The sequence below is a fragment of the Scyliorhinus canicula genome, chromosome 17 (genome assembly GCF_902713615.1).
Source record: "Scyliorhinus canicula chromosome 17, sScyCan1.1, whole genome shotgun sequence".
Lineage (NCBI taxonomy): Eukaryota > Metazoa > Chordata > Chondrichthyes > Carcharhiniformes > Scyliorhinidae > Scyliorhinus > Scyliorhinus canicula.
This window is the reverse complement of record NC_052162.1, coordinates 34,419,433-34,445,624: the sequence shown is the minus strand read 5'-3', so window position 1 is coordinate 34,445,624 and position 26,192 is coordinate 34,419,433. Positions and strand designations below refer to the sequence as shown.

At 44.1% G+C, this 26,192-nt stretch overlaps 1 protein-coding gene across 7 annotated transcripts in view; it reads right to left on the bottom strand.

The window, feature by feature from the left end:
* The window catches only part of LOC119952339 (glutamate receptor 3-like), a 492,268-nt gene extending 466,373 nt beyond the window's left edge, over positions 1-25,895 (bottom strand). For 3 of the 7 annotated variants that reach the window (XR_005457831.1, XM_038776023.1, XM_038776028.1), the window contains exons 1-2: positions 25,335-25,891; positions 24,890-25,048 (exon numbers count right to left, since the gene is read on the bottom strand). Coding sequence is in view for 6 of the 7 variants with exons in the window: in XM_038776023.1 (XP_038631951.1) it covers positions 24,890-25,048; positions 25,335-25,425 (250 nt within the window). In the remaining variant the exon portion in view is untranslated. Of the gene's footprint in view, positions 1-24,889; positions 25,049-25,334 lie in introns of all 7 variants that reach the window. The other 4 variants (XM_038776029.1, XM_038776024.1, XM_038776027.1 and 1 more) reach the window with 4 other exon arrangements.
* Positions 25,896-26,192: the final 297 nt, after the last annotated feature.

The window sequence follows — 26,192 nt, the reverse complement described above, 5'->3', positions numbered from 1 at the left end:
CCCCACCCCCCGACGATTCTCCAACGCGGCACGGGATCAGAGAATCCTGCCCAGGATTTGTGAAGTGGTATAGTTGCACTATCTACTGAGTTCATTGGTTGGGCTGTAATTATCCAGTCAAACAAACACCGACAAATCGCACTCCCGGCTCCCGCGCCAAAAACGGCCATAGAATGGCCGGGTCCCTGACCACGCATACATATGGAGATGGCCTGCAGCGGTCACGCTGTACAACATAGCGCTGGCTGTGCACAGACGTGACCTGCCAAATACAGCCCCATAGGGAACTCCTGGTCACCCCCCACCAGTCGCCCCAACCCTCACGGAAGCACCCCCAACCAGCAGCGGACATAGTCCGCGGCCGTGAAGCCAGGTTTCCAACGGCTCGGACCACACGTCTACTGCGTGGTCTGATCCGGGCGGAGTATCGGGGGAGGGTGTTCTGATGACTCGCCAACGCTGTTCCAATGTCGTGCGGCGCGCGACGCGATGATGCCATTTCGGAGGGGGCAGAGACTCAAAAACCGGCATCAAACCAGCGCCGCCCCCCCATTTGGGCGTTGGAATGGATTGTCCGTTGCCCAATCTGAATTACGATATTGGCGTCGGGTAACATGGAATCTCGCCCATGTGCCTGATTCGCCTGCCCCAGCGACAGCTGAGCACCGCAATAAACAGTGCGCGGCATTTAAATAATAATCTTTATTATTGTCACAAGTAGGCTTACATTAACACTGCAATGAAGTTACTGTGAAAATCCCTGGTCGCCATACTTCACGGATCCTCAGCACTCACTCTCAGTCAAGCCAGGAGGATGGTCGCTTGCAGACCTGCGCGAAGATTCGCAGAGGGGCCCTGACAAGACTGTTGGATACAGCGGATGAGAGGTGGGCAACCCATGTGGTGGCAGGAGGCCGCCTGGAGATGATGGCAGCAGTAGCTAGTACCAGTAGTATGATCAGGAGGATGGGGATTCAATGTCACAAAAATATGAATGACCTCCTAGGAGCTACATGGGGTGACCTCCCATCATCCCAGGAATTTCACCCTTAATCCACTTGTTGCCACCTTGCTGTCGTTCAACACTTGACCTCCGTGCATCATCCTCAGGCTGAAGGCCTTGAGAACATGGCCCAGTCCCGGAGGTCCATTGCTTGGTCCAAACCACATTGCCATTGCTTAGGGTTCACAACATGACGAGATAATGGTCTTCCAGGACAAGTAGTGCCAGGTAATATAGAGGCTTCTGGAGCTCACGCCAGCTGCCTGCCCATCCATGGAGTAACCCAGGTACCTACGTGCACCCCAAGGGAGGAAGAACTGCTGGAGCCCATCCCAGGGCTTCCTCCAAGGAGCCACTGGCAGCCCCCAAGTCCTTCTGAATTCCCCCCTTCCTGACACCAGCGCATCTCAGAGGCAGCAGGCAGGGCAGGGTGATACGGCTAAACCAGTGATACCCAAATGTCGGCTGGATCCTTTAAGGGCCCAGCCGCCCAGAACACGCCCAGCAAGGGCATCTCAAGCTTCAGGGTGCAGCAGGCCACCACCACCTTGGAGGCCCAGTTAGACATAACGGTAGGCCTCGTAAGATTAAGGAGTTATAAATGAATAGAGCGGGCAAAGTTAGGCTCCAGTAGTCAGGGTGTAATCGAAGTATCACTGTCACTACTCACCAAATTAAACTACTTTGCTCTTCAAAGCCTTAAAACATCTGTTTTTGACTCCCCTCCCACAGGGAAATGTTATCTTCCCATCTAAACTCCAGCTTTTCCCATAGGTCCAATCAATGGCGGCAGTGAAACCCAATGAGACCCACAGTGACAGAATCCTGGAATAACAGCGCCACCACTCACTTCACCTTTCCCCTTCTTCCACCTTGGAGCAGTGGAACAAAGGAATGAGCCCCTGACCCTCCCTCAGACCCGAGCCCTGGTCAGTGCGCTGTCAGCAAACAGACAGAGGTCCGACATAAACAAAACCTGAGGAGCTTCACAGCTTTCCTCACATCGAGTTGCCATCACTCTCCTGCCTTGACAAGTAACTCCATCACACAGACATCACAGGCCCAACAATGTTCAGATGCCAATGGACCCTCTTCTGGAGTGGGTGGGTGGGAGGGGTGCAGTGTTATGGCACTGCCGGACAACAAGTCACCTAATGGGTGGACCTGGAGGCAATGAGGGAACCAACCGCTGATCATCCTGCCCTGGCACATACTGGCTGCCACCTATCCTCCTACCTCCGGGTCCTTCTTGGGATTTCCCCCCCCTCCACTTCCTTCTGGTCATCCTTCTCATCAGAGGGAGTGGCATGGTCCTCCTCCAGCATGTCGCTCCCTTGGTGCGCCATGTTGTGGAGGGTACAGCACATCACAACAATGCGGGAGACCATCTTGGGGCATGTACGGTAGCACAAGCAGATAGCACTATGGCTTCATAGCGCCAGGGTCCCAGGTTCGACTCCCTGCTGGGTCACTGTCTGTGCGGAGTCTGCACATTCTCCCCGTGTCTGCGTGGGTTTCCTCCGGGTGCTCCGGTTTCCTCCCACAGTCCAAAGACGTACAGGTTAGGTGGATTGGCCATGATAAATTGCCCTTAGTGACCAAAAAGGTTAGATGGGGTTATTGAGTTACAGGGATAGGGTGGAAGCGAGGGTTTAATGGGTCGGTGCAGACTCGATGGGCCGAATGGCCTCCTTCTGCACTGTATGTTCTATGTATTGGCATGCCTGGACCAGTTGAGGCGAACTTGCCCCCGTCACCTCCAACCTGACCCTCCCAAACCCCAGAACCCTTGAACACTATCCCTCCCGCCACAGCTGTCCAATGGTTACTTTCCCCTTGTGGACGTGGTACATGGTGGAAAACGGTACTGACTTCCTTCCTCCCTCTCTGAGTCCATGGTGCCTGGTCCACGATTTTATAGAGCAGTAGTAATACCTGTCCACTTGACATCACGCTGGTGGACAGGGAGGTTCAATGAGGCCAGAAAATCAGACTTTAAACTCACTGATTACATTCAAATGGATTGAAATCAGGTTCTCGCCCTTTCTGGATGTGATCCTGACCATGACAGTGGAGACCATCCGGAAGATCATGTTTGGAGGTCTTGCTGACGCAAACCCCGTTTTTGGCCCCTTGCGAGATTTAGAGGCCATTACAAAATTTGCACCCATGGCGGTTGGGGCTTGGAAAATGGTGGCCATTATTTTTGCTTTCTTCTGTTTGATTTGAAATTAATTGTATCCCTTTGTGTTATAGGCATTTTCATAGTACGCATGTTTTCCTTCAACAACTAATTTTGGGCAAGTGTGACAGATTACGTAGTTTATCCACTATTTCAAGATGGATCAATTTTTAACTTTGGTGTCACGGTGGAATGGAGAAACATGACTCATCTGAAAATGTACTTCTTTCACAAAATCATTAAACGAGCGCATACAAATAGCTCATAACAATGCTCAAATTTCTAAGCACTTCTAGCAGTACTTGGCTTCCACCAACGCTGCAAAGCCAATTCTCACCTTTTATTTTTATTTTCCAAAAATGAATTAATTGCTGTTATATAGGAAACGAGTCTTGAGTAAAACGCAGTTAAGGTATTCGCAATTAGTCCTGAAAGATATCTTAAAATAACTGCATATCTACTTATCATAGAATCATAGAATTTACAGTGCAGAAGGAGGCCATTCGGTCCATCGGGTCTGCGCCGGCCCTTGGAAAGACCACCTTACTCAAGCTCACGCCTCCACACTTTCCCGCAACCCAGCAACACCGCCCAACTTTTTTTTACCTTTATTGGACACTAAGGGTAACTTAGCATGGCCAATCCACCTAACCTGCACATCTTTGGACTGTGGGAGGAAACCGGAGCACCCCAGAGGAAATCCACAGAGACACGTGGAGACAGTGACCCAAGCCGAGAATCGAACCTGGACCCGTGAAGCAACAGTGATAACCACTGTGTTTCCGTGCCTCAAGAAGACACATAAGGAAAAGCAACGCAATGGAGCGACTTCTCAAAAACTTGAAAAGAATGGGAGAGAGTAGGCAGGAAAAAATAATTGAAAAAGAGGATCATGGATCTCTATGGTAATGAACAAATAAAATTGGGTGCATCAGTTTTTCAGAATTTTTCAAAAGGAACATGGTGCCTTTAATGTTTGATTATATCCTCTTACATTGCTCAAAGGGTATATCTACCTTGTCGGGCTTTCAAGCTCATTTGACACAACTAACCCACATTTAATCCACAGATAATGAAGAAGTAGCAGCCTTCTCGTACAAAGCATTATCCTGTTCAGGAATTAAACTTGTCACTGTCTTCACTATTTTGTTCATGAAGAAAAAGAGGAAATGTCCTTAGGAACAAATTGCTTTAGTTTTTGTTGCAAGCATTTCATGAACTGGGATGAGCCAACTAGATACTGACAAAAGCAGCTCATAAATAAAACATTTTGTATTTTTCATTCCGTATGTTAACATTTGCCCTTTAAGATAGAGCTTTTGAGACCAGAATAAATATTGCAATAAGATTACTAATTTTGTTTATTCATAAAGCATGAAGTCCGATGAATTAAGGAGTATTCTGTATCTTATTCTGGCATTCAATTTATGATGCTTAGAATTGCAAATTTTCCCAGGATTATTTTTCAATATTCAATTTAATATTACCACAGACACTGAAACCGAACGGGACATTTCGTTGCATGAGAAATAATAAGAACTGCTCGCTACAGAAATTCCTGTCCTTGGCCACATCACTGATGTCAAGCTGAAAGCCACAGAGTAACTAATTTTCAAAGAGCTTTGTATGGAACATTCTACACTTCAACAAATGACTGTTGATGTATTCCGCAGTTACAATTCATTGCACGATGCCCTGTAACAACAAAATAGAAACTTGCAATTATTATGTTTTGAAGAAATATTTCAAAGTGAATTACATAAGTTACTTTGAAGTGCAACCATTCTGAGCACAGCAAGACTCCACAAACAGCAAGAAGGTACATGAATGGTATACCAATTAGTTGACTGAAGATATCAGGAGAACTAATTGCTTTTCTTCCAATAGTGCCCTGGGATTGTTAATGCCCATTTGAACCAATGGAACAAGCAGACAGCGCTGTCAGTTAACATCATGCCTAAAGGACAGCAGCTCCAATAATGTTATCGTCCATCAGTACTGCAATATAAGTATCATCTTCAACAATAAGTTCCAACTTCTCTTCTGCAGCATTAACCTAGATCTTTCTGACTCAAATATGAGAATGTTTCAAACTGATTCAAGCTGATGACTGCTTTATTAAGAATATTAGGTGATCTACTTAAACTTTGCTCAACGATGGTCTGCACACTGAAGTCTTGCTGCAAAGTTCATCTAATAATCTATGTCCGTAAGACTATTGCTCAGCTACTGTCTTATGGAAACCAGTTCCAAATAGATCCTGAGTTCAGCCGGAGTTCAATTGCTTTTGGTGGCAAATGTTTGCAGTTTGCCAGAAAAACTCCAGCTTCGGGTCAGAAAAGGATGCCAGGCGGAATTCTCCGGTTGATGCCATTCACTTTTCCCGCCAACAGCGGATCCTCGGCGGCTGGTTTCCCAGTGGCGTAGGTTGGCTACGATGGGAAATCCCATTGGCAAGTGGCGGGAAGATAGAATACTGCAGCCAGCGAACGGTGCGCCACCGAGAGACATGCGACTGGCTGGGCGGGAGGGGATGGGGGAGGGCAGAGAATCCAGCTCGACATCTTTTAACACTTTTGAGGATCTTGTCTGGAGTGCAATGGACACCTCGGAAAAATATTGCACAAAAAACTGAACTGCAAGGCTGCACAATAGACATTCTTTTTTCTACCATTCTGGGCACTAAAGTTCATTTTATAACTGTCAAAATGCCCGAATCCCAACTTCCAGTGAATATTATAATCCAAATTAATAAATAGTAAGTAAATCATGATATTTTCAAGTAAAGTTCATGCAAACAATAATAGACCATCTGCAGTATGTTTTAAATAAAATAAATTGGGTGTTTTTGTACTTTGTGACAGTCAACGTGAAATAACTATTATGTAGAACACGCTTCTCGGTGACATTGCTTTGATTCCTTTTAAAATTAATTGTTAATCTAATATTTTTCATTTCCCTCTTCATTTTGTGCAGTGACAGTTGATTACCTTCTGAGTGATGAATATCCTTGCCATCTGTAGAACATGCTTTTACCAACTATTGTTAATAACACTGTGTAGAATTATAATGAAGGCCTGAGGAAGCGCTACCAGAGCAGTGCAAGGTATATTTTTCAAATTAAGTAGCTTGTTTTACAGAGGATGATAAACTGTGAATGCGTAAAATAAATGAGCTTTCCTGCATTATAAATAATTTAAAGCATGATTCATGCGAGCATTGGATGAATTTGATTGCACAGATTTAGAAGAAGCAAAAATAAACAAATTTCTTAAATATTAGGTTTATGGATAGTCTATTACAGTTAAACAATCTGATGGACCAATAGCTCAGTCACGAATGCATGACAAAGAGTTGTATTTTTGGAATGAGCTTAGCAAGCAAAATAATAGTGTGAATTCTTCACCTGTTACTAAGTTACTCAAGCTTGATTTTTAACTTCTTTACAAAAAATAACAGTATTACAATTTAAATTCATATGTTTTCAAGTGCAGCCACCTGATCCTGCAGAGACAGTATTGGCAGAACCATACATCGTATTATTTGTTGTCTTACTGTTGAACTAGGGCTGCACGGTAGCACAGTGGTTAGCGCTGTCGCTTCACAGTGTCAGTGTCCCAGGTCCCAGGTTCAATTCCTGGCTTGGGTCACTGTCTATACGGAATCTGCATGTTCTCCCCATGTCTGTGTGGGTTTCCTCCGGGTTTCCTCCCACAAGTCCTGAAAGAAGTGCTTGTTAGGTGAATTGCACATTCTGAATTCTCCGTCCGTGTACCCGAACAGGCGCCGGAATGTGGCAACAAAGGGCTTTTCACAGTAACTTCATTGCAGTGTTAATGTAAGCCTACTTGTGACAATAAAGATTATTATTATTTCTGTTGTTGTACACTGATAAAGAAACGTTTTCAGCAATGATAGCACCATTTTCATTTGTGCAACTGAAAGTGTTTGCTGAATTTTAACACAGATGTGTCGATAGTTACAGAGCCTCCTCAATAGAGAGAAATTTTAAAATCATTACTTCAATTAGCCTGCGATGTCCTGTTTAAGAAAAAGATATAGGGTGAATTCCATCCCAACCCATCCAACATGAAACTTGCAGGATCTATTTAGCCGTCTACTTAAAACCCTATTCCATTTTGACTACAGCAGAAAGTAAAATGGATGGATATAAAATGGTGGCCAACCAAAGTTGTGCACAGCTTCAACACAACATCCTTGCTCTTATAATCCTAGCCATGACTGATAAAGGCAAGTATCCCTTCTGAGTTCTTAACTACCCTATAAACCTGTCCTGCCACCTTCAGGGATTTGTGCACAAGCACCCCAAGATCCCACTGTTCCTCTGAGCTTCCTAATGTGCTGCCCTTCATTGAGTACACCCTTGTCTTGTTACTCCTTCCAAAGTGCATCACCTTACACTTTTCAGAGTTAAATTCCATCTATCACTGATCTACCCTAAGACCTTCTTCCTTACTATTAACCACCTTGCCAATCTTCATGCCACCTGCAAACTTACTTATCATTCCCCCTCCACACATTCTCATCTATATCGTTTGTGGGGGACAGTTCGATTGAATCCTGTGCCAGGAGACTTGGCGATCCTGGTGAGGTGCAGGCACAGTGCAGAACTGTGGGCTGTTGGGGAAAGAAGGAATCCAGGCTTAAGAAGGTTTTCAATTGCCTTTTTTGATTGCCTCAATGGCTTTTCCACCAGACACAAGGAGGTTCCCTGTTGGCACTCAAAATCTGCCTCAATGATAGCTGGAAATGGGCAGCATGATGTTGAGTTGGGACCTGATGTAATTTTCACTCCCCCAAGCATCAAAACCTGCCCACTTAGCTGAGATATTGATGCCCTTAGATTCAAAATTGGGATTCCTAAGTGCCAATCCAGTGCTCTAGCACTGTAGCAATCAGAGACGCGAGGTGAATCCCAGATTCTGCAGTAATTTCATGTTAGGTTTGGTCTTTTAGAAGTAATTTTGTGCCCCCAAAGGATCAACAGATGGTGAAGACAAGGGGACATGGATCTCTTTGAGAATCAGATACGGACTTTAATTGCATGAACCTTCTTACTTCATTACAAATACATTATAATAATAGCTTATTGTCACAAGTATGCTTCAATGAAGTTACTGTGAAAAGCTCCAGTCACCACATTCCGGCACCTGTTCGGGAATTGAACCCGCGCTGCTGACATTGTCCTGCATTACAAGCCAGTTGTTTAGCCCACTGTGCTAAACCAGCCCCTCATTATGAACGTTTAGCTGTTAGAATTTTCTTTATGCAAGTAAGATAGCAAGGAACATTTTTTCATTACTATTTGGCAGTTTTTAAATGGAAAGAGGTATATGCATTGTCCATATTTAGTTAATTGCATTATGCTCATAACTCTTTCACCAAAAGCATGAGGAAGTAACCTAAGTGGACATTCCTGTTAATTTTGCACTTTAATTTAGGAATTATCCAAAACTGATTTCAAATGATTAACCCTTAACTTTTTTTTGGTAAGAACCTAGCCAAAAGGTCGTGTTTGTTACTGATTATATTGTTCAGGATGCAAGAGTTCAACCTGTGGATTGAAGATCATCTGCAGTGTCTTGTGCTACTTAACTGCCCAAGTTATTTTACATTTTCGCACAATGTGCAGAATAAGTAATCCCCTTGGGCTGAGGGATTGTGACATAAGATACGTGCGTGAGAAGAAATTACTACTTTTTAAAAAAAATTTAGATTACCCAATTATTTTTTCCAATTAATGGGCAATTTAGCGTAGCCAATCCACCTACTCTGCACATTTTTTTGGGTTGTGGGGGCGAAACCCAGGCAGACACGGGGAGAATGTGCAAACTCCACACGGACAGTGACCCAGAGCCGGGATTCGAACCTGGGACCTCAGCGCCGTGAGGCAGCTGTGCTAACCACTAGGCCACCGTGCTGCCCGAGAAGAAATTAATACTTGATTGCTATCGCTTTCTTCAGTAATGTGCACAATTGAGGGAAATTATGCCGTTTGTTTTATACCAATTTATTCATGCAGTCATCTGAAAAGATACCGCGGGCCATATTAATAAATATTTTAGCTCATTTATTAAACAGTTAACGAAATTACTAAAATGGAAAAAAAACAAATCTCATACGATTGCAGTAACAGGTTGGTATGCTAATACCACCTAATGGGATTTTGTTCTAATTGTGCACTATCTGCAGGAAATAGTAATAATCCGACTGTTAACATATTCAGCTGCTAATGTTACACAGCGTGATTTCAAGCCAAATCATTTTTTTAGCAAATTTATTTTTACAAAACATTTCAAACAAGGATCAACTTTTGTTTCAGATTCAGCTTGCTACTAGATTTGGTGCATAGTCGAGCAAATCTTACTGTGACGGGGCATCTAACTGTGTCTGCCATTGGCTAAACCTGCCCTGATACATTTGCTTTTGTTGAACTTTTTGAATGGAAAGTTGCTGAAAGCGAGATGACAGCATTGCAGCAAGAGAGACTGGGTGTCTAGTGCCATAAAGTAAAGTCACCATAGTCCCAGACGAGTAATGACTGCTTTCCCCTTTGAGGGGGCGAGCTGACTGGTAGTGATTTAACCTGGAGGATCACCACACTTTAGGCGAGGGGCAAGGTTGAGAGTGTGGGCCATCAGGAATAGCCTGTTGGTACGGGAATTGAACCTGCGCCGTTGGCCTTGCTCTGGATCATGAACCAGCTGTCCAATTGAGCAAAACCTCAGCGGTCCCCTGAGCTAAATCTGGCCTCAGGGGACCCTGAAAAAAATTGTGTGCTCTCTAAAGTCTGGCCCCTAAAAAGTTCTCTCTTCCTCGCTGGTCTCTCTGTCAAGGTCCTCACCCGCTCTCCTCTTCCCACTTAGGGATCCTCCCCTGCACTTACCTGGTCCTGGACTCCCTGAATGTGAGAGCTGCTTATCATCTCAATGCTGGCCACTGCTGCTGTTGCTGGGACTACAGACTTCTCTACTGACTTGTTAAGTGGTGGGGCGGGAGACACCACCATCCAAATACTCTTGCCCTTAGATTTAAATGATGTCTCCCACAACCAGTGGACATGACAAAGCAGTTAAGTCGATGTAATCACTAGAGTAATGTAGGAAACATGGCAGCCAACTTGCATGCAGAAAGTTCTCACGAACAGCAATGCAATAGTGACTACCTAATCTGTTTATGTGATGTTATTTGTGGGGTTAACTTGGAAATACTATTTCAATGGTGAGCCAGACAATGAGATGCAGATGGCACAGCAGCACAATTTAATCAGCAAATGTTGGCTATTTTAGTTCAGGTATATTTCTCCTCATTGCCTGGAGTTACTTTACCATTTTCACATAAATATATATTTTTTATTCATTTACGGGATGTGGGCATCGCTGGTTAGGCCAGCATTTATTGCCCAACCATAGTTGCCCTTCAGAAGGTGGTGGCGAGTTGCCTTCTTGAACTGCTGCAGTCCTTGAGGTAGGTAGGTACACCACTGTGCTGGTAGGGAGAGAGTTCCAGGATGTTGCCCCAGCGACAGTGAAGGCGCGGCGATATATTTCCAAGTCAAGGTGGTGAGTGACTGGAGGGGAACCTCCAGGTGGTGGGGTTCCCAGGTATCTGTTGCTCTTGTCCTTTTAGATGGTCGTGGCCGTGTGTTTGGAAGGTGTTGACTAAGGAACCTTTGTGAGCTACTGCAGTGCACCTTGTAGATGGTACACATGACTGCTCGTCACTGTTCGTCGGTGGTGGAGGGATTGAATGTTTGTGGAAGGGGGAGCAATCAAGTGGGCTGCTTTGTCCTGGATGGTGTCGAGCTTCTTTTAGTGTTGTTGGAGCTGCACTCATCCAGGCAAGTGGAGATTATTCCATTCCACTCCTGACTTGTGCCTTGTAGATGGTGGACAGGCTTTGGGGGAGTCAGGAGGTAAGTTACTCGCCATAGGATTCCTAGCCACTGACCTGTCCTGGTAGATGCAGTATTAATATGAATAGTCCAGTTCAGTTTCTGATCAATGGTAACCCCCAGGATGTTGATTGACGGGGATTCAGCGATGGCAATGCCATTGCATGTCAAGGGGTGGTGGTTAGATCCTGTCTGCAGGAGATGGTCATTGCCTGTCTCTTGTGTGGCACAAATGTAACTTGCTACTTGTCAGCCCAAGACAGGATATTGTCCAGGTCTTGCTGGATTTTGACTTGGACTGCTTCATTATCTGAGAAGTAGCGAATAGTGCTGAACATTGTGCAGTCATCTACAAACATTCCCACTTCTGACCTTATGATGGAAGGGAGGTGATTGATGAAGCAGCTGAAAATGTTGGGCCGAGGACACTACCCTGAGGAACTCCTGCAGTGATGTCCTGGAGTTGAGACGATTGACCTCCAACCACCACAACCATCTTCCTTTGTGCCAGGTATGACTCTATAGAGGAGTGCAGATTCATCAGCTGATGGTGGCCGGTACGTGGTAATCAGCAGGAGGTTTCACGGGGTCCAGAGTCGATGTTGAGGACTCCCAGGGCAACTCCCTCCCGATTGTATACCACTGTGCCACCAATAATGATGAACCATATTATGACCGCCATTAGATTGACAGAAAAATTTGGGTCACAGTGTTAAATACCAACTACATTCACAAAAATTATAACTGACCATATATGATATAATAGTTACAAAGATTTTTCCGAGGCAATGTGCCGAAGGGGGAAAGAAGGTAGTCACTCAATTAAATACAAACATTATTTTCAGATTTGCTCAAATTTCTAGAGGTAGTCAGACCAAATAACTTCCATTCATAGTGAAAAGTTAAAAGCTGCAGGAATATTTCTTGTATCGTTGTTTAGCACAGCGATGACAAACTGTTTTTCATAGATTTTACAGTGCAGAAGGAGGCCATTCGGCCCATCGAGTCCGTACTGGCTCTTGGAAAGAGCACCCTACCCAATCCCACACTTCCACCCTCTCCCCTTAACTCAGTAACCCGACACAACACAGGGCAATTTTGGACACTAAGGGCAATTTAGCATGGCCAATCCACCTAACCTGCACGTCTTTGGACTGTGGGAGGAAACCGGAGCACCCAGAGGAAACCCACGGACACACGGGGAGAACGTGTAGACTCTGCACAGACAGTGACCCAAGCCGGAATCGAACCTGGGACCCTGGGGCTGTGAAGCAATTGTGCTAACCACTATGCTACCGTGGTGTTTTATTACATGAGTCGCCTGTTGAGTTTAATGACTACAGGTTGAGCGTTCCTCATTCAAAATGCTTTGGGCCAAGGGTATCTCAGATTTTGCAGCGGCATTCTCTGACCGCCACCCCCCCCCCCCCCCCGGGCCGGGGCAGAGAATCCCGGGGGAGGGGGCGGTGCGAATCCCACCCCGCCGCCCGCCGCCGGCTGCTGTATTCTCCGTCGCCGGTTTTCTGGTGGGGGCGGGACAATTCTCCAGGCCCTGACGGGCCGAGTGGCCATCCGTTTCTGGCCAGTCCCGCCGGCGTGGATTAGACATGGTCCCAAGTCGGCTGGGGTGGTCCTCGGGGGGGGGGGGGGGGGAGGGATCTGACCCCGGGGGGGGGGGCGATCTGCGGGCAGGCCTGTGCCGTGGGGGCACTCCTTCCTTCTGTGCCGGTCCCTGTAGGACTCCACCATGGCTGGTGCGGAGAAGACAACCCGCTGCGCATGCGCCAGAATACGCCGGCCGGTCTGCGCATGCACGGAACCACACCGGCAGTTCTGCGCATGTGCGAGATCACGGCGGCTCGTCCGTGCACGTGCTAACAGCCCCTCCGGCATCCACCTAGCCCCTGGAAGTGCGGAGAATTCCACACATTCGGGGGCTATTGATGCCCGAGTGGTTCGTGCCAGATCTCCCGCCGGCGTGAGGACTTAGTCCCCAGAAAGGAGAATTCCATCCCTGGAATTTTTTGAATTTTGGAATACCTGTGTATGTATAGTTGTGAAACGTTGCATAGCTTGTGAATCTCGGGTGAACACTGGAAACATGATTTTGGCACTCTAATAAAGTACGGATTTCAGAGCTTTATGAATTTTGAATAAGGGGTGCTCAACCTGCACTATAAATGTTTTTGTGTCACCATTGCTGTTCAATTATTTTAAATAACTGTTTGGCAATTAAAGTCATTCAATTGTAGTGTTATTCTGCTGCCTTCCTAGGTCAAGAAAGTCACCCAAAGGTACCTGGCAGACCAAAAATAAACTGAACAAGAATTTTTGTTTGATTCTTAAGCACACGACAAATCTACCTGGGTGCCCAAGGAAGTTAAAATCTTGGTATTCTTTGGGACAAAAGGAGAAAGGTTTCATCTACAGAGTAGTTTGAAATACAGAAGCTAAAATCAAATGTATAATAGAAAGAGCAAAGAAATCCCAGCCCAAACAAACACAATAACAACATATACAAGTCCAACAATTTGACAGGGAATTTGACTACTAAATGTCTTTCCAAACAGTCACAGTAAACAATTTGGAAAAAAGGGAACCTAGTTACATATATTTTCAAGTTAGAGCCTTACATATGAACTGTAAGTAAATCCATGGATATCAAACTTTTTCACATTTAGACTGCTTAATCGTACCAATCAACACTTACAGTAACATGTGAAGCTGAGTGCTCAACCTTCTGTTATCAAACATTGTCAAATGCACAGGTAATGCTTGATTCTAAGTGATGTTGATTTTCAAAATTAATATTCTGCTTTTCAGAGATCATCACTTTCAGTTTTTGCTCTTTGCAACCACAAATTTGTTATTCGAATACAGATTATTTAAATTTACTTTGTAAAACATCCCAAAAATCCAAATTTTGCAATTTGAATCTAAATTAAATTCCAGATGAACAAAATGCAACCTACTGTATAGTTTGGGAATGTACTATATCTCTCCATTAAATTCTGTCTCACAACAGGAAATTATATACTTTCATGTTAAACTACCATGGACAATTTAGAACGCATAATCGAAGATGACAATCAACTGCAGTGCAGAAGTACCAGTTTACTGGCATCATCCTTCACACAAGATATTAAACACATTGTCAAAAGCATTTCACTGTAGGCAAAGCTCTTTGAGATATTTCAAATAGACGTTATATTAATGCAAGTCCTTCTTATTAATCTTATTATGAGGCTTTCCGATATACAATACATTGCTGTGATATGCTTGGAAATTACTTCCAAGATATAACGGGTTTCTCTTGTGCCTGCACACCTAATCCCAATCATGATTTTACATCTGTATTTCATCTAAGCTTTAGTTTACTCTTTAGCTTTTGAGTTTTGAAGGAAAGTTTTGACATGAGAAAGGAAGCAAGTCTAAATATTACTCAAAACTTTAACTGTAAGCACAGGACAAAATATCAATATTAACTAAGAACATTTAAATCCATTTTAATTTTTCCAATACAAAAGTTAGTTTTGAATTACAACTTAAATTGTATCTTTATTGGTATCTTTGATGATTCTATTGATAAAATAGGCCAGGGAATTGCATTGTACATGGCTAAGTGCAGGGTGTGTAATTAATCTTCAATTCACAATATATTTTCATGTTTGGATAAATAACAGAATGGATTTTTACATTTTTGAAGTGACACTAATTTGGATGAAGACAACCTGTCAATGCAAGTGTTATTTCCACTGAGCTCCGTTTGGAAAGCTATCAGAAGCTTGACTAGCAGAATTCATTAAGAATATTTGGAGAAAATCCCAACAAAACACTTCTCAGTTCATTGGGTGATAAATTACTGCACAAGAACAGACTGTTTACAGACACATTGCTGAATGCACTGATGCTTTCGAGATTGCCCAGAGGCTGATGACATCTATCGCTTGCTGAAGGTACATTACAATATTATTAAGTTATTGAGGCAAAACCTCACCATTAAAGATTCAGGTGTAGACCATATGAATAATTCTAGTATGGGTGTTTTCCTTTCCTAGGAAGGAGCATAGAATCCCTACATTGCAGATGGAGACCATTTGGTTCATTGAGTCTGCACCGGCCCTCTGAAAGGGCACCCTACCTGGCTGAATTCCCCATCCTATCCCCATAACACCATCTGGGGGCAATTTAGCATGGCCAATCCACCTAACCTTCAATTTTTTGTCAGCCACTCATTCTGGGGTTCAGTTCCTCAGGCAACAGTCGCCTCTCTCGTACCTATCCCAAGAGCCCATTTTTCAAAGATGAACTTAGATGGTGAATGTTATTAGGATGTTGGAACTTTGGAAGAGTGAGTGGATTCACAGCCAAACCTGACTCTGTTCTCTGTTGTTGCATCTATATAGTAGACTTTCAATCATCATTCACTCAATAGCAAAGAATCCAGGCTGAATATATTTAATATATGTCTTTCCTCCCCTGGGGACACCAAAACCATCTGTAATGCCCCACTGATTTTCCTGCTCATATTAGCTAACTGATTATCAACTGAGATCTAACTAGCATTCTTTCTGATCTGCATTACCTACTAGTTCAACCAGATACTGCCCTTTCCCACTGAATCAGTGAGAAGCTCACCATGCTCTATTTGGATAAACATCTGCTCTGCTCTATAAGCCACGTTTGTAATTAAAATTGTCTCGATTGAAAATATTGTTATTTTTATAATTTATTGAAAAGATGCCTTACAACTTCAAGAACTGACTGATTGCAATTGCGTATTTTTCGACATCCTAACTTTCAAGACGAACTGAGGCCTGACAAAACACTTTTATCAAGATTGGTGACTATCAAATAATTTTGAGGTTAGACTTCCATTTCTAAGTACATTCAATGCAATAAGTGATCATTCCTATGTGCACTACTGACAATAGAGCTAAATCTGTGGCAAAAGTTAAAACTTATGAATGATAAAATATGATTAATTGCTTTCAAACTGTCGCGGGGATAAGCACCTGTTCAAGGTTGGCCAGCCAGCCAACCGGATGACAAATGGAGAGAGAATATCAGAAGATAGATTTGTCCTACTTCAGAAGGGGAGAGGTGGAAAGAGGAGGAAGACTGCAAACTTATAAATTACACAGCAAAGGCTAAGCAATCAGGCTGAAATAATACAAGTGGAACTCATAATCTACGCAGAACAGCTGATTCCCTGGTTGTTTACTCACACACCCACTCTGTTGAATTGGAATTGTTACAACACATGGTGCTTTTATGATTATAATTACTTGAAAACATTGAATTGACATGATTAGGATAGATTTATGTACCATGTAGAAACATTTCTCGGCTTGAGGAGAGTACACCCCTTCACTCTGCCTACTAGGAAACGTGACAGTATTATATTCAGATTGAAAGAGTTCAGTAAGTGAGTGTATGAGTTCCTGCAGAGGTTGCTATTAAGTTAATATTCCTCGCATTTGTCAGATAGACAATTATCTGAAAAGCATTAATTCCCTCACACAGGCCTCATTAATACAGTGAATCAAAAAGCAAAATTGCTGCTTTGGAGGCTAAATCCATCAGGCAAATTGTGCCACCACTACCAACCTCTGCTGAAGTTCACAATTCACTTACTTAACTCTTTTACTCTGAATATGATCTGTAACATAACGGCCTCCACAGCTTTAAGTTGCAATTATTTGTGACCCTTGCTAATTTCTATATTTTATTCTTACATGTTGCCTTTGTACTAGTGGCTTGAAACCACCAAAATGTTATGTTATTTTGCTCTCAGCACATTTTCCTGACAATATTATACAGATTGGAGAAATCAGTTGAGTAGAGTCATGGAGTCATGGGGCAGCACGGTAGCATGGTGGTTAGCATAAATGCTTCACAGCTCCAGGGTCCCAGGTTCGGTTCCCGGTTGGTCACTGTCTGCGCGGAGTCTGCACGTCCTCCCCGTGTGTGCGTGGGTTTCCTCCGGGTGCTCCGGTTTCCTCCCACAGTCCAAAGATGTGCGGGTTAGGTGGATTGGCCATGCTAAATTGCCCGTAGTGTCCTTAAAAGTAAGGTTAAGGGGGGGGGGGGGGGGGGGGGTTGTTGGGTTACGGGTATAGGGTGGATACGTGGGTTTGAGTAGGGTGATCATTGCTCGGCACAACATCGAGGGCCGAAGGGCCTGTTCTGTGCTGTACTGTTCTATGTTCTATGGACTTATAGAATCATACTACCACCATAATACCAGTACCAAAGAAGAACAAGGTAGACTGCCTCAATGACTACCAACCGGGGGCCCTGGCATCTGTTACCATGAAATGCTTTGAGCGGCTAGTCATGAAACGGATCAATGCCAGCCTCTCAGGTCTCGATTCACTGCAGTATGCCTATCATTGCAACCGGTCCACAGCAGATGCTATCCCTCTGGCTCTACAATCAACACTCGAACACCTCGACAACAAGGACACCTACTTAAGACTGCTGTTCATAGACTACAGCTCTGCCTTCAACACCATTATCCAGACAAGACTAAAATCCAAACTCTGCAATCTTGGACTTGACCCTTCCCTGTGCAGCTGGATACTTGACTTCCTGGATACTCTGTTGATTATTCTTTTTGTCTACTATGTACATACTGTCTACATTCCCTTGGTAGAAAAATACTTTTCATTGTACTTCGGTACATGTGATAATAAAATCAAATCAAATAATAGAGGTCTACAGCACAGAAAAGGCCCTTTAGTCCATTGTGTCTGCGCCGGTCAAAAACAACCACCTAATTATTATAATCCCATTTTCCAGCACTTGGCCCATGGTCTTGTTAGCCTTGGCATCGCAAGTGCACATCTAAATGCTTCTTAAATGTTATGAGATTTTGTGTCTCCACCATCCTTTGAGGCAGTGAGTTCCAGACACTCACCACCCTCTGGGTGAAAATATTTTTCCTCACATTGCCTCTAAACCTCCTGCCCCTTACCTTAAATCTATACCCCCAGGTCATTGATCCTTCCACCAAGGGGAAATGTTTCTTCCTGTCTACTCTATCTATGCCTCTCATAATTCCACAGCTCAATCATATTGCACTCAATCTCCTCTGGTCCCAGGAAAACAATGTTAGCCTTTCCAATTTCTCTTCATAGCAAAACTCTCCAGCCCAGGCAACATCCTAGTAAATCTGCTCTGCACCCTTTCCAGTGATATCACATCCCTCCTATAAAGTGGATTCCAGAACCACAGATAATACTCTAGTTGTGGCCGAGCCAACGTTTCATACAGTTCCAGCATAACCTCCCTGCTCTTAAACTCTGTGCCTCAGCTAATAAAGGCAAGTTTTAACCACAGTATCCACCTGCCCTGCTATCTTAAGGTCTGGTGTACATGCACACCAAGGTCCCTCTGATCCTCAGTGCTTCCCAGGATCCTGCCATTAATCATGTATTCCCTTGCCTTGTTTGTCCTGTCAAGTGCATCACCTCACACTTATCCGGATTGAATTCCACTTTCCACTGATCAGCACATCTGACCATCCCATCTATATTCTCCTGTAATCTAAGGCTATCCTCCTCACTATTTACTATCCCATCAATTTTTGTATCACCCACAAACTTACTGATCAACCCTCCTTCATTCATGTCTAAATCATTTATATAAACCATAAACAGCAAGGTACTAACACTGCGGGGCCACATTGCACACAGATTTCCAGTCAGAAAAATAACCCACGACCATCATCCGCTGTTTCCTGCCACTCAGCCAATTCTGGATCCAATTTGCCAAATTTCCTTGGATCTAATGGGCTCTTACCTTCGCTGTCAGTCTTCCATGTGGCACCTCATCAAAAGCCTTGTTGAAGTTCATGTAGACTACGTCAAATGCATTTCCATCATCTACACACCTTTCAATCAAGTTGTTCAGACATGACTCTTAACAAACCCATGTTGACTGTTCTTGATTAATACTTGCATCTAAAAATGCAGATAAATGTTGTCTCTCAGAATTGCTTCAAATAGTTTCTACACCACTGAAATTAGATTGACTGGCTTGTAGTATCCTGGTTTATCCCTTCCTCCCTTCTTGAATAATGGAACCACATTAGCTATCCTCCAGTCTTCCAGCACCTCTCCTGTGGCCTGAGAGGAATTGAAAATTATTGCCAGCACCTCTGCTACTTCCTCTTGCCACACTCAACAACCTGGGATACATTTCATCTGGCCCTGGAGGTTTGCCTACTGCCAGACCACCCAGAACCTCCTCTATGTTAATTTCTTTAATTTTATCACCATCCTTCACCCTGATTTCTATACCCAAAGTGTTCATGTAGAGCCCTACCTACATCCTCCAGCTCCATACACAAATTACCACTGTGGTCCTTAATGAACCCTACTCTTTCCCTAGTTATCCTTTTCCCCATAATTTACTTATAAAACAACTTATTCTCCCAATATCCTTTCATGTCCCCTTTAGGGCTTCTGCTGTTTTGAGCCCACGATATCTGCTATAAGCCTCCCTTTTTCGACTGATCCAATGCTGTATATCCCTCAATATGCAGGATTCACTGGATTTGTTGGACCCACCATTTTTCTTTACAGGAACATGTTGGACCTGTACTCTCCCTGTATCCTTCTTGAATGCATTCCACTGTTGTGTCACAGATTTACCTAAAAGTGTCTGCTCACAATCTACTCTGGCCAAATCATATGGCTGGATTCTCCAGTCCCCCAGCCGCGCGTTTTTCGGTGGTGCGCCAGTCCCTGGTGGTGAGATTCACTACTGCCACTGCTTGTCAATGGGATTTTCCTTTGAAGCTACCCCATGCCGCTGGGAAACCCATGGGCCGGGATGCGCTGCGAGTAGGAAAAGTGAATCGGAAACGGCTGGAGAATCCCAGCCCTGGTCTTATCAAAATCGACCTTCCCCCAGTTTAGAACCTTGATTTCAGAGTCCATCCTGGTCCTTTTCCAGAACAATCTTGAATCTAACAGTTATGATCGCTGTCTGCAAAATGCTCCCCATTGATACTTGAAATGAAATGAAAATGAAAATCGCTTATTGTCACAAGTAGGCTTCAATGAAGTTACTGTGAAAAGTCCCTAGTCGCCACATTCCAGCACCTGTTCGGGGAGGCTGGTATGGGAATCGAACCGTGCTGCTGGCCTGCTTGGTCTGCTTTAAAAGCCAACGATTTAGCCCAGTGAGCTAAACTTCAAACACTTGCCCAACTTGGTTACCTAACATTAAGTCCAAGACCACCCTATTTCTTCTATGTACTGGCTTTAAAAGTTCTCATAATTCATACTTTGCTTTTATTACAATTCAAAGTCAGATCTGAATGATGATTGAAGTGCTTCCTGAACCTTTACTCAAATTGTGATCTATACCATTGGGTAATCAAAAGAAACTCTGAGTTATTATTTGCAGAATGCACACAAGCGTGAGCACTGCTGTTACTGTATCATGATTTTTTTGTTAATCTCTAAGAACTTGGTAAACTGCCAACTGATTCTTCGCTTTCAATCGGTCTCTTTTTCAAGAATATATTATATACTAACAGGAAAAAAAAATTCTGAAGCATTTTTCTAGTGAACTTGGGAATACTAATATCAGCTCTGAATATTTACATTTGGGGAAAGAAAGCTCAACACCAATAACCCAATTTGGCCAATTAATAGATAGGCTAAGTTTAATTTTATCTATGATTTAAAAAGAATCAAAAATGATTGTTCAGTATGTTAAAAGATGAGAGTTACAAATTTAATTATCTTACATATTCTGACATGTAAGTCACAGGAATGGATAATTAAATTATTCACCTAAGGTGAGCCGGAGAGATAACATATGCTGAAAAGCATTACCACGAGCTTGTGGCTTCGCACAAAAAAAATCAATGGAATTACAAAATGACCCCATAGCCCCTATAAAAATAAACGGAAGTCTGATCTATTCAGACACTGAAAGCCTCAGTAAGATGGCAACAATGGCAGACACTGACTGTCAACATCAAGGAAGTGTATTGAGAAAGACCAAGTGCAAGGCGTTTAAGCACAGTGAGCCGCAATTACTTGAAAGAGTGAGCTGTGTCGATTTTGGTCCCATCTTCATAGCAAACTGAATGGGTCTCACTCCAAAGACTGCGAGCTGATAGGTCTGCAATCGTTGTAGGGTTGGCCTATCGTTGAAGGGTCGGCCTTAATTTGCACAGAGTGCAGACAGAAGAGCTCAATATTCTTTGCTATCATCCCCCATTCAGCGTCATCCTGTTGATGGTGTCCTATAACTGTCACACAATCCATAACTGTGTTTTTGTCCAGATCATGCTGAAGGGGAAATGTAATGATTGTCAAAACGTGACCTACTAAGCTCTAAGCAACTGAGGAAATGTTTAAAAGTCCTCGCTCACTCTGACGTGATTGTTAAATCCATGTTTTCATGTCTGTTAATATCTGGATTTTTAATCCTTTATTCTTCTCTGATAGGATGTGCTTGAATAGTAAACAGATACCGAATGAATCCAATTAATGCCAAAAGTAGGAAATTGCCAGCGAACCATTAATTACATGATACATTACGTGTCTGGGTTTCAAATTTTGGATTAAGCATTGAATTCACCCTCCAGCACCATTAAATGTTCTTGTCGTCCAAGAGTGAAATCGAAATCGGTAATCATTTATAGGATTTGATAAGAGTTTTTAAAAATTATGTAGGAAATTAATCATAGTTATCAGTCAACTAGACACCTTCATAAATGCTGCTCATTACATAAGCAGGCGGTGGAGTGTGTCAGGAGGCCTACCGGCTGGAAATAGATTCTGGGCACAAACTTCCCGCTTTATGAATGCATTTTGTCAAAGTAGATGGTTTGTGGAAGGCGGAAAAGAATATCAGCCAGGGATTCAGGAGCAGAATGTTTCCCCACTCAGCACCGTGGAACACGAGAGGCGATTGCACAGCCCAGGGAACTCGGTTTCACACCATTAGTTAAGTGACAGGATGAGAAATGAGCAACTTTGTTGCTAAAGCAGAGACAAAGAGGCAAAAAATGAAGCAGCTTCCGATTGCATGAGTATCGCATCTGTGTTGGTGTTAGGACTGTTTCTGTGGGGACCCACAGACATTCTGCCCAGGAGGAGAGGGGGACTGTGGAAGTGGAAATGAGCATGTGACGGGAGACACGAGTACACAGGTTGACGAGCAGGTAGGAGGAGTCCTCTGCGGGTGCTTGTGTTCTGGGTCATCTGGATCTTTTGTTAATTTTCGTGTCAAGGTGATTTCACTTCCAGAACAGAATGTCAGCAGTGAAATCTCCCGCTCCTAAACTGCAAATCAGCCGGTTGCCCGAGGGAAGGGTTGCAGCGTGTCCTACATCCCAGGGCCCCATTTGTAGTCTCTGCATTTTGTCGACCTTTTTGGAATGCAAAAAAAAATCCAACTGACTGTCCTAATTATATTACCGAATGGTTCAATAATTGCATTGTTAAATGCAATTTGACACACTTAACCCCCGAAAGACTGGGACAATGTTCTCCCGCCTGGAGGCAGTGATTTTATATTTGACACCATTTTCCTGTCATCTAAGGGGGGGGGGGGGGGGGGGGTTCTTGCATTTATGACAAATATTTCTTTGATGTACCAGCATAAAGCAGATTCTGCTCTGCTGCAAGTTGATTTATTTACAGATCACTGGGCAGTCTCTGCGATGATACGTTACCCTTACAGTTTTCTTTTCCACATACCCATATAGTACATCTCCCTTGTCAATATTTGCAAGGTTTTATCGACCGTGCAACGAAAAGAGAAAAGAACGCCCCACCGCTTTTCATCTTGATCATTATTCTTCCAATATTTTACAATGATTCAGTTCTGTATCAGATGAGCTGTGCTGCACCTTCGCTGCTTGACATTGACACCAATTTAGCAGTGCTGGCTTTTGGGCGTGTGTGTGTGGTGGTGGTGGGGGTTGCTGTTGTACTTAAACTACCCATAAAGAATGGGGTGGACACTTGTACAGAAAGCAAAATGCTCCAGATGCTGGGAATGCGAAATGAAAAACAGCTCAGCAGGGCCAGGCAGCGGGTGTGTCAAGAGGGAGGGGGCTAGGTTAACCCCTTGAAGGCCGAACGGTGGCTTCTGAGACAACTCGTCTTAACCTGAACCCATCAAGCGGCGAAATTCTGCCACGGGCTTCAGTGACTGGGATGTAGGTTTGCAAGGCGATGATCTAACCGCTTCACACATTTCTCTTAAGTGGGGCGAACGCACTTCACACCACATCATGCTGAAGCACTCGCTAAACGTTCAGCGATGTTGCGAACTTCAGATTTGGCGCATTGAACAGCAACTTCGCATGAAAACCTACTGCCGATTCCTCCCAGTGTGTTAAAGGAATCATCCAGCCCCATGGCACTCCTGGCTCGCTAGGATGTTCTCCCGCAGTGTGTGTGTGTGTGCACTCTGCATTTCCCCCGTCAATCTTTCAATGACTGCACTCATTCAAAATGCCACTTTCTAAAGTCAAACAGCCGCGGTGGTCCCAGAAAGGAATCCGCCCAGACATTCCTTAATAGGGAACTCGGGAAAGGTGGGGTGGCAGGAAAGGAATGAGGGAGGCGGAGGGGAAACGGATGGCGAGGAGGAAGATTGTGCTGGGGGGGGGGGGGGGGAATAAACTTTGAGATTTGCATTACTGGAAAATGTGACCCCAGATTGTTGTTCATTGTCAAGAGGCTGTTAGGCGTCTGGGTGGCGCTGATGGGGTGGAGATCCAGTTAAAGCAGTAAAATGATTTTATATTCCAGAGCAATCTCTGGAAATAAATGTTTTTTTAAAAATCAGCACCTCGAATTGGTGGGACACTTGCAACAACAGGGTGGAAATGAATGGAACATGGCTAACTAGGTGGATGGCTGAGATTGAGAGTCCGCACCGGATTAATTAGGTTTTGTACTGAGAGCCTTCTCTCTCTCCATCCTGTAGCAGGGAGGGTCAACACGCCTGGATTGGTAAGAGATTGTAGCTGACGGGAGGGAGAATGCTGTCACATCAAATGTTATTCCTGCTGACCTGGAGGTTAGTATTTTTAAACACACACATTCCATCCCCAAACCATTTGAGGGACAGGCGATCGGCAGCGGTTATTGTCAAGGCAGCGCAATAAAGTGCTTCGAGATCTGCTTACTAATGAGCCAGGACCTTGCAACAACTGCAGAGTCTGGTAAAATAAAAAAAGGACGTGGCGGAGAGAACCTGCAAACGTAGCCGAGTCATTTTACATCGGAAATGTCTTTAGTGGAGGCAGCAGAGTCCAGTGTAGATCAGACTGTACCCAAAACTATACACACACACACAATAACTCCGCGATGTGTCAGACAGCATCTTAACATCCCTGCCTAACATCGCAAACTAGAGATTTTGGATTTCCGCAGAATACAGAAGTTTCACCAATCGAAGAGGACACCTCTAAACAAATGAATGTATTTGACCTCAGTCCACCTGTAATGCACAGGCAGAGAGAGAGAGGTGCTCCTTTAACATCGCTGCACTATCTGGAACAGGACATCAGATTGTGCTTTGTATGTTTGCAGGATGGCAGAAGTGTGTGAGAAGTAAATATCTGGCGAAAATTAGTGATGTGGGTTTCAATTAGTTTCCTTCTGTGATAGCATCAGCGGGCTGACTTCATTAACTTCTTTGAACGGTGTTTTTTTGGAGGGGAGGGGGGAGTTTAATGTCAGCGCTTTAGTCCGAAATAAAACAGAGGCGAGCTGTGACACGAAACGCATCTTGTACTCACAAGCATTGGTCACTGAGAAGCTGTTGGAAGACTCCAGGTTATCGACATGTGGGGTGAGAGCAAACGGGGCTTCTGAGATGTTGGGGTTTGTGTTGTGAAGGTAAATTCCGAATCGGAAGGCGCTATTTTCCTGATCTGTACTTCTTGCGAATAGTCCCCCTGCACAGAATTAAAAGAGAGAGATCACATCGACATGTGTGCCGCATAACCCTCCGTTCTCCACAGAACAAGCACCAGTAACAGAGAGCAGCTACCCCCAGATTACAGTGTTTTAGCTTAATGTGGTTAAACATAACCCGGACACAAATCAGTTTAACTTTCTGTCAAGATTAAGGCATTAAACAGTCTCAATTACAAATGACTCGCTTTATTTTCAAACATCGTGATTTGCCCGCTGTGAACTTCTATATCCCAATTAATGTAGTAAAATACAGGATTGGCTTACCTATTTGGACATTGCTGGGGAAAGCACCCAAGGCTACACCAAAAAGCACGTTGAGTAATAGGAAGACAGACTGCAGAAAGGTTTGTCCCATTTTCTCCCTGATTTCAATTCTTTCAATCCGACTTGAAAAAGGCACCGCTCTGGATATAAATCCCACTCTCTCCTCCCTCTCCTCTCTCACACACACTCTCTCTCGCTCGCTCGCTCGCTCTCTTCAAAACGCTTCAGTTACGAGCTGAGCGAGGATCAAATATTCTGCCAGAGGAACATCGGACTGTTTCACACTGGCAAAGATGGTGGTGAAGTGAGGCGGGGATCTGAACATGCGCCTCCAATTGGAGCGGCGGGGGAATATTGATCAAACTTGATCTGACGTTGAATTAAGCAGCATCTCCCTTCACATCCCTGCAACTGCGGAGCGGGCTGCGAAGCACAAGTCCTGTGCCGGCGTTTGTCAACAGCGCGGTGTGCTGAATGGAAAATACAACTCTCACGTGGACCCCCCGAGCCTTCAGAGAGGCGCCGCGGCGGGCTTCATGTCGCCTCACAAGCTGATATTCCAAAGCTCCCACACACCAGGACGGTGCAGGAGGACAACTTTCAATCACATTCCCAGTCGTGCCTGCGCGCTTTGAAAGTCACTGGGATTGCCTGCAGTGACTGCTGCTCTGAAGTTTGAACATTGCGTCTGTTTTCAGTTGAACAGGGACATTAGGAATGGACATCAGCGCATGGAGCAGGAATACAGAAACAGAATGATGAATTCTCTCGCAATAACCTTTTTTTGCCAAGGCCCAGTTTGGGCGCGATAATTGTTGTGTTTCGTGACTCAAGGACAACAACAGCTTGTATTTATAT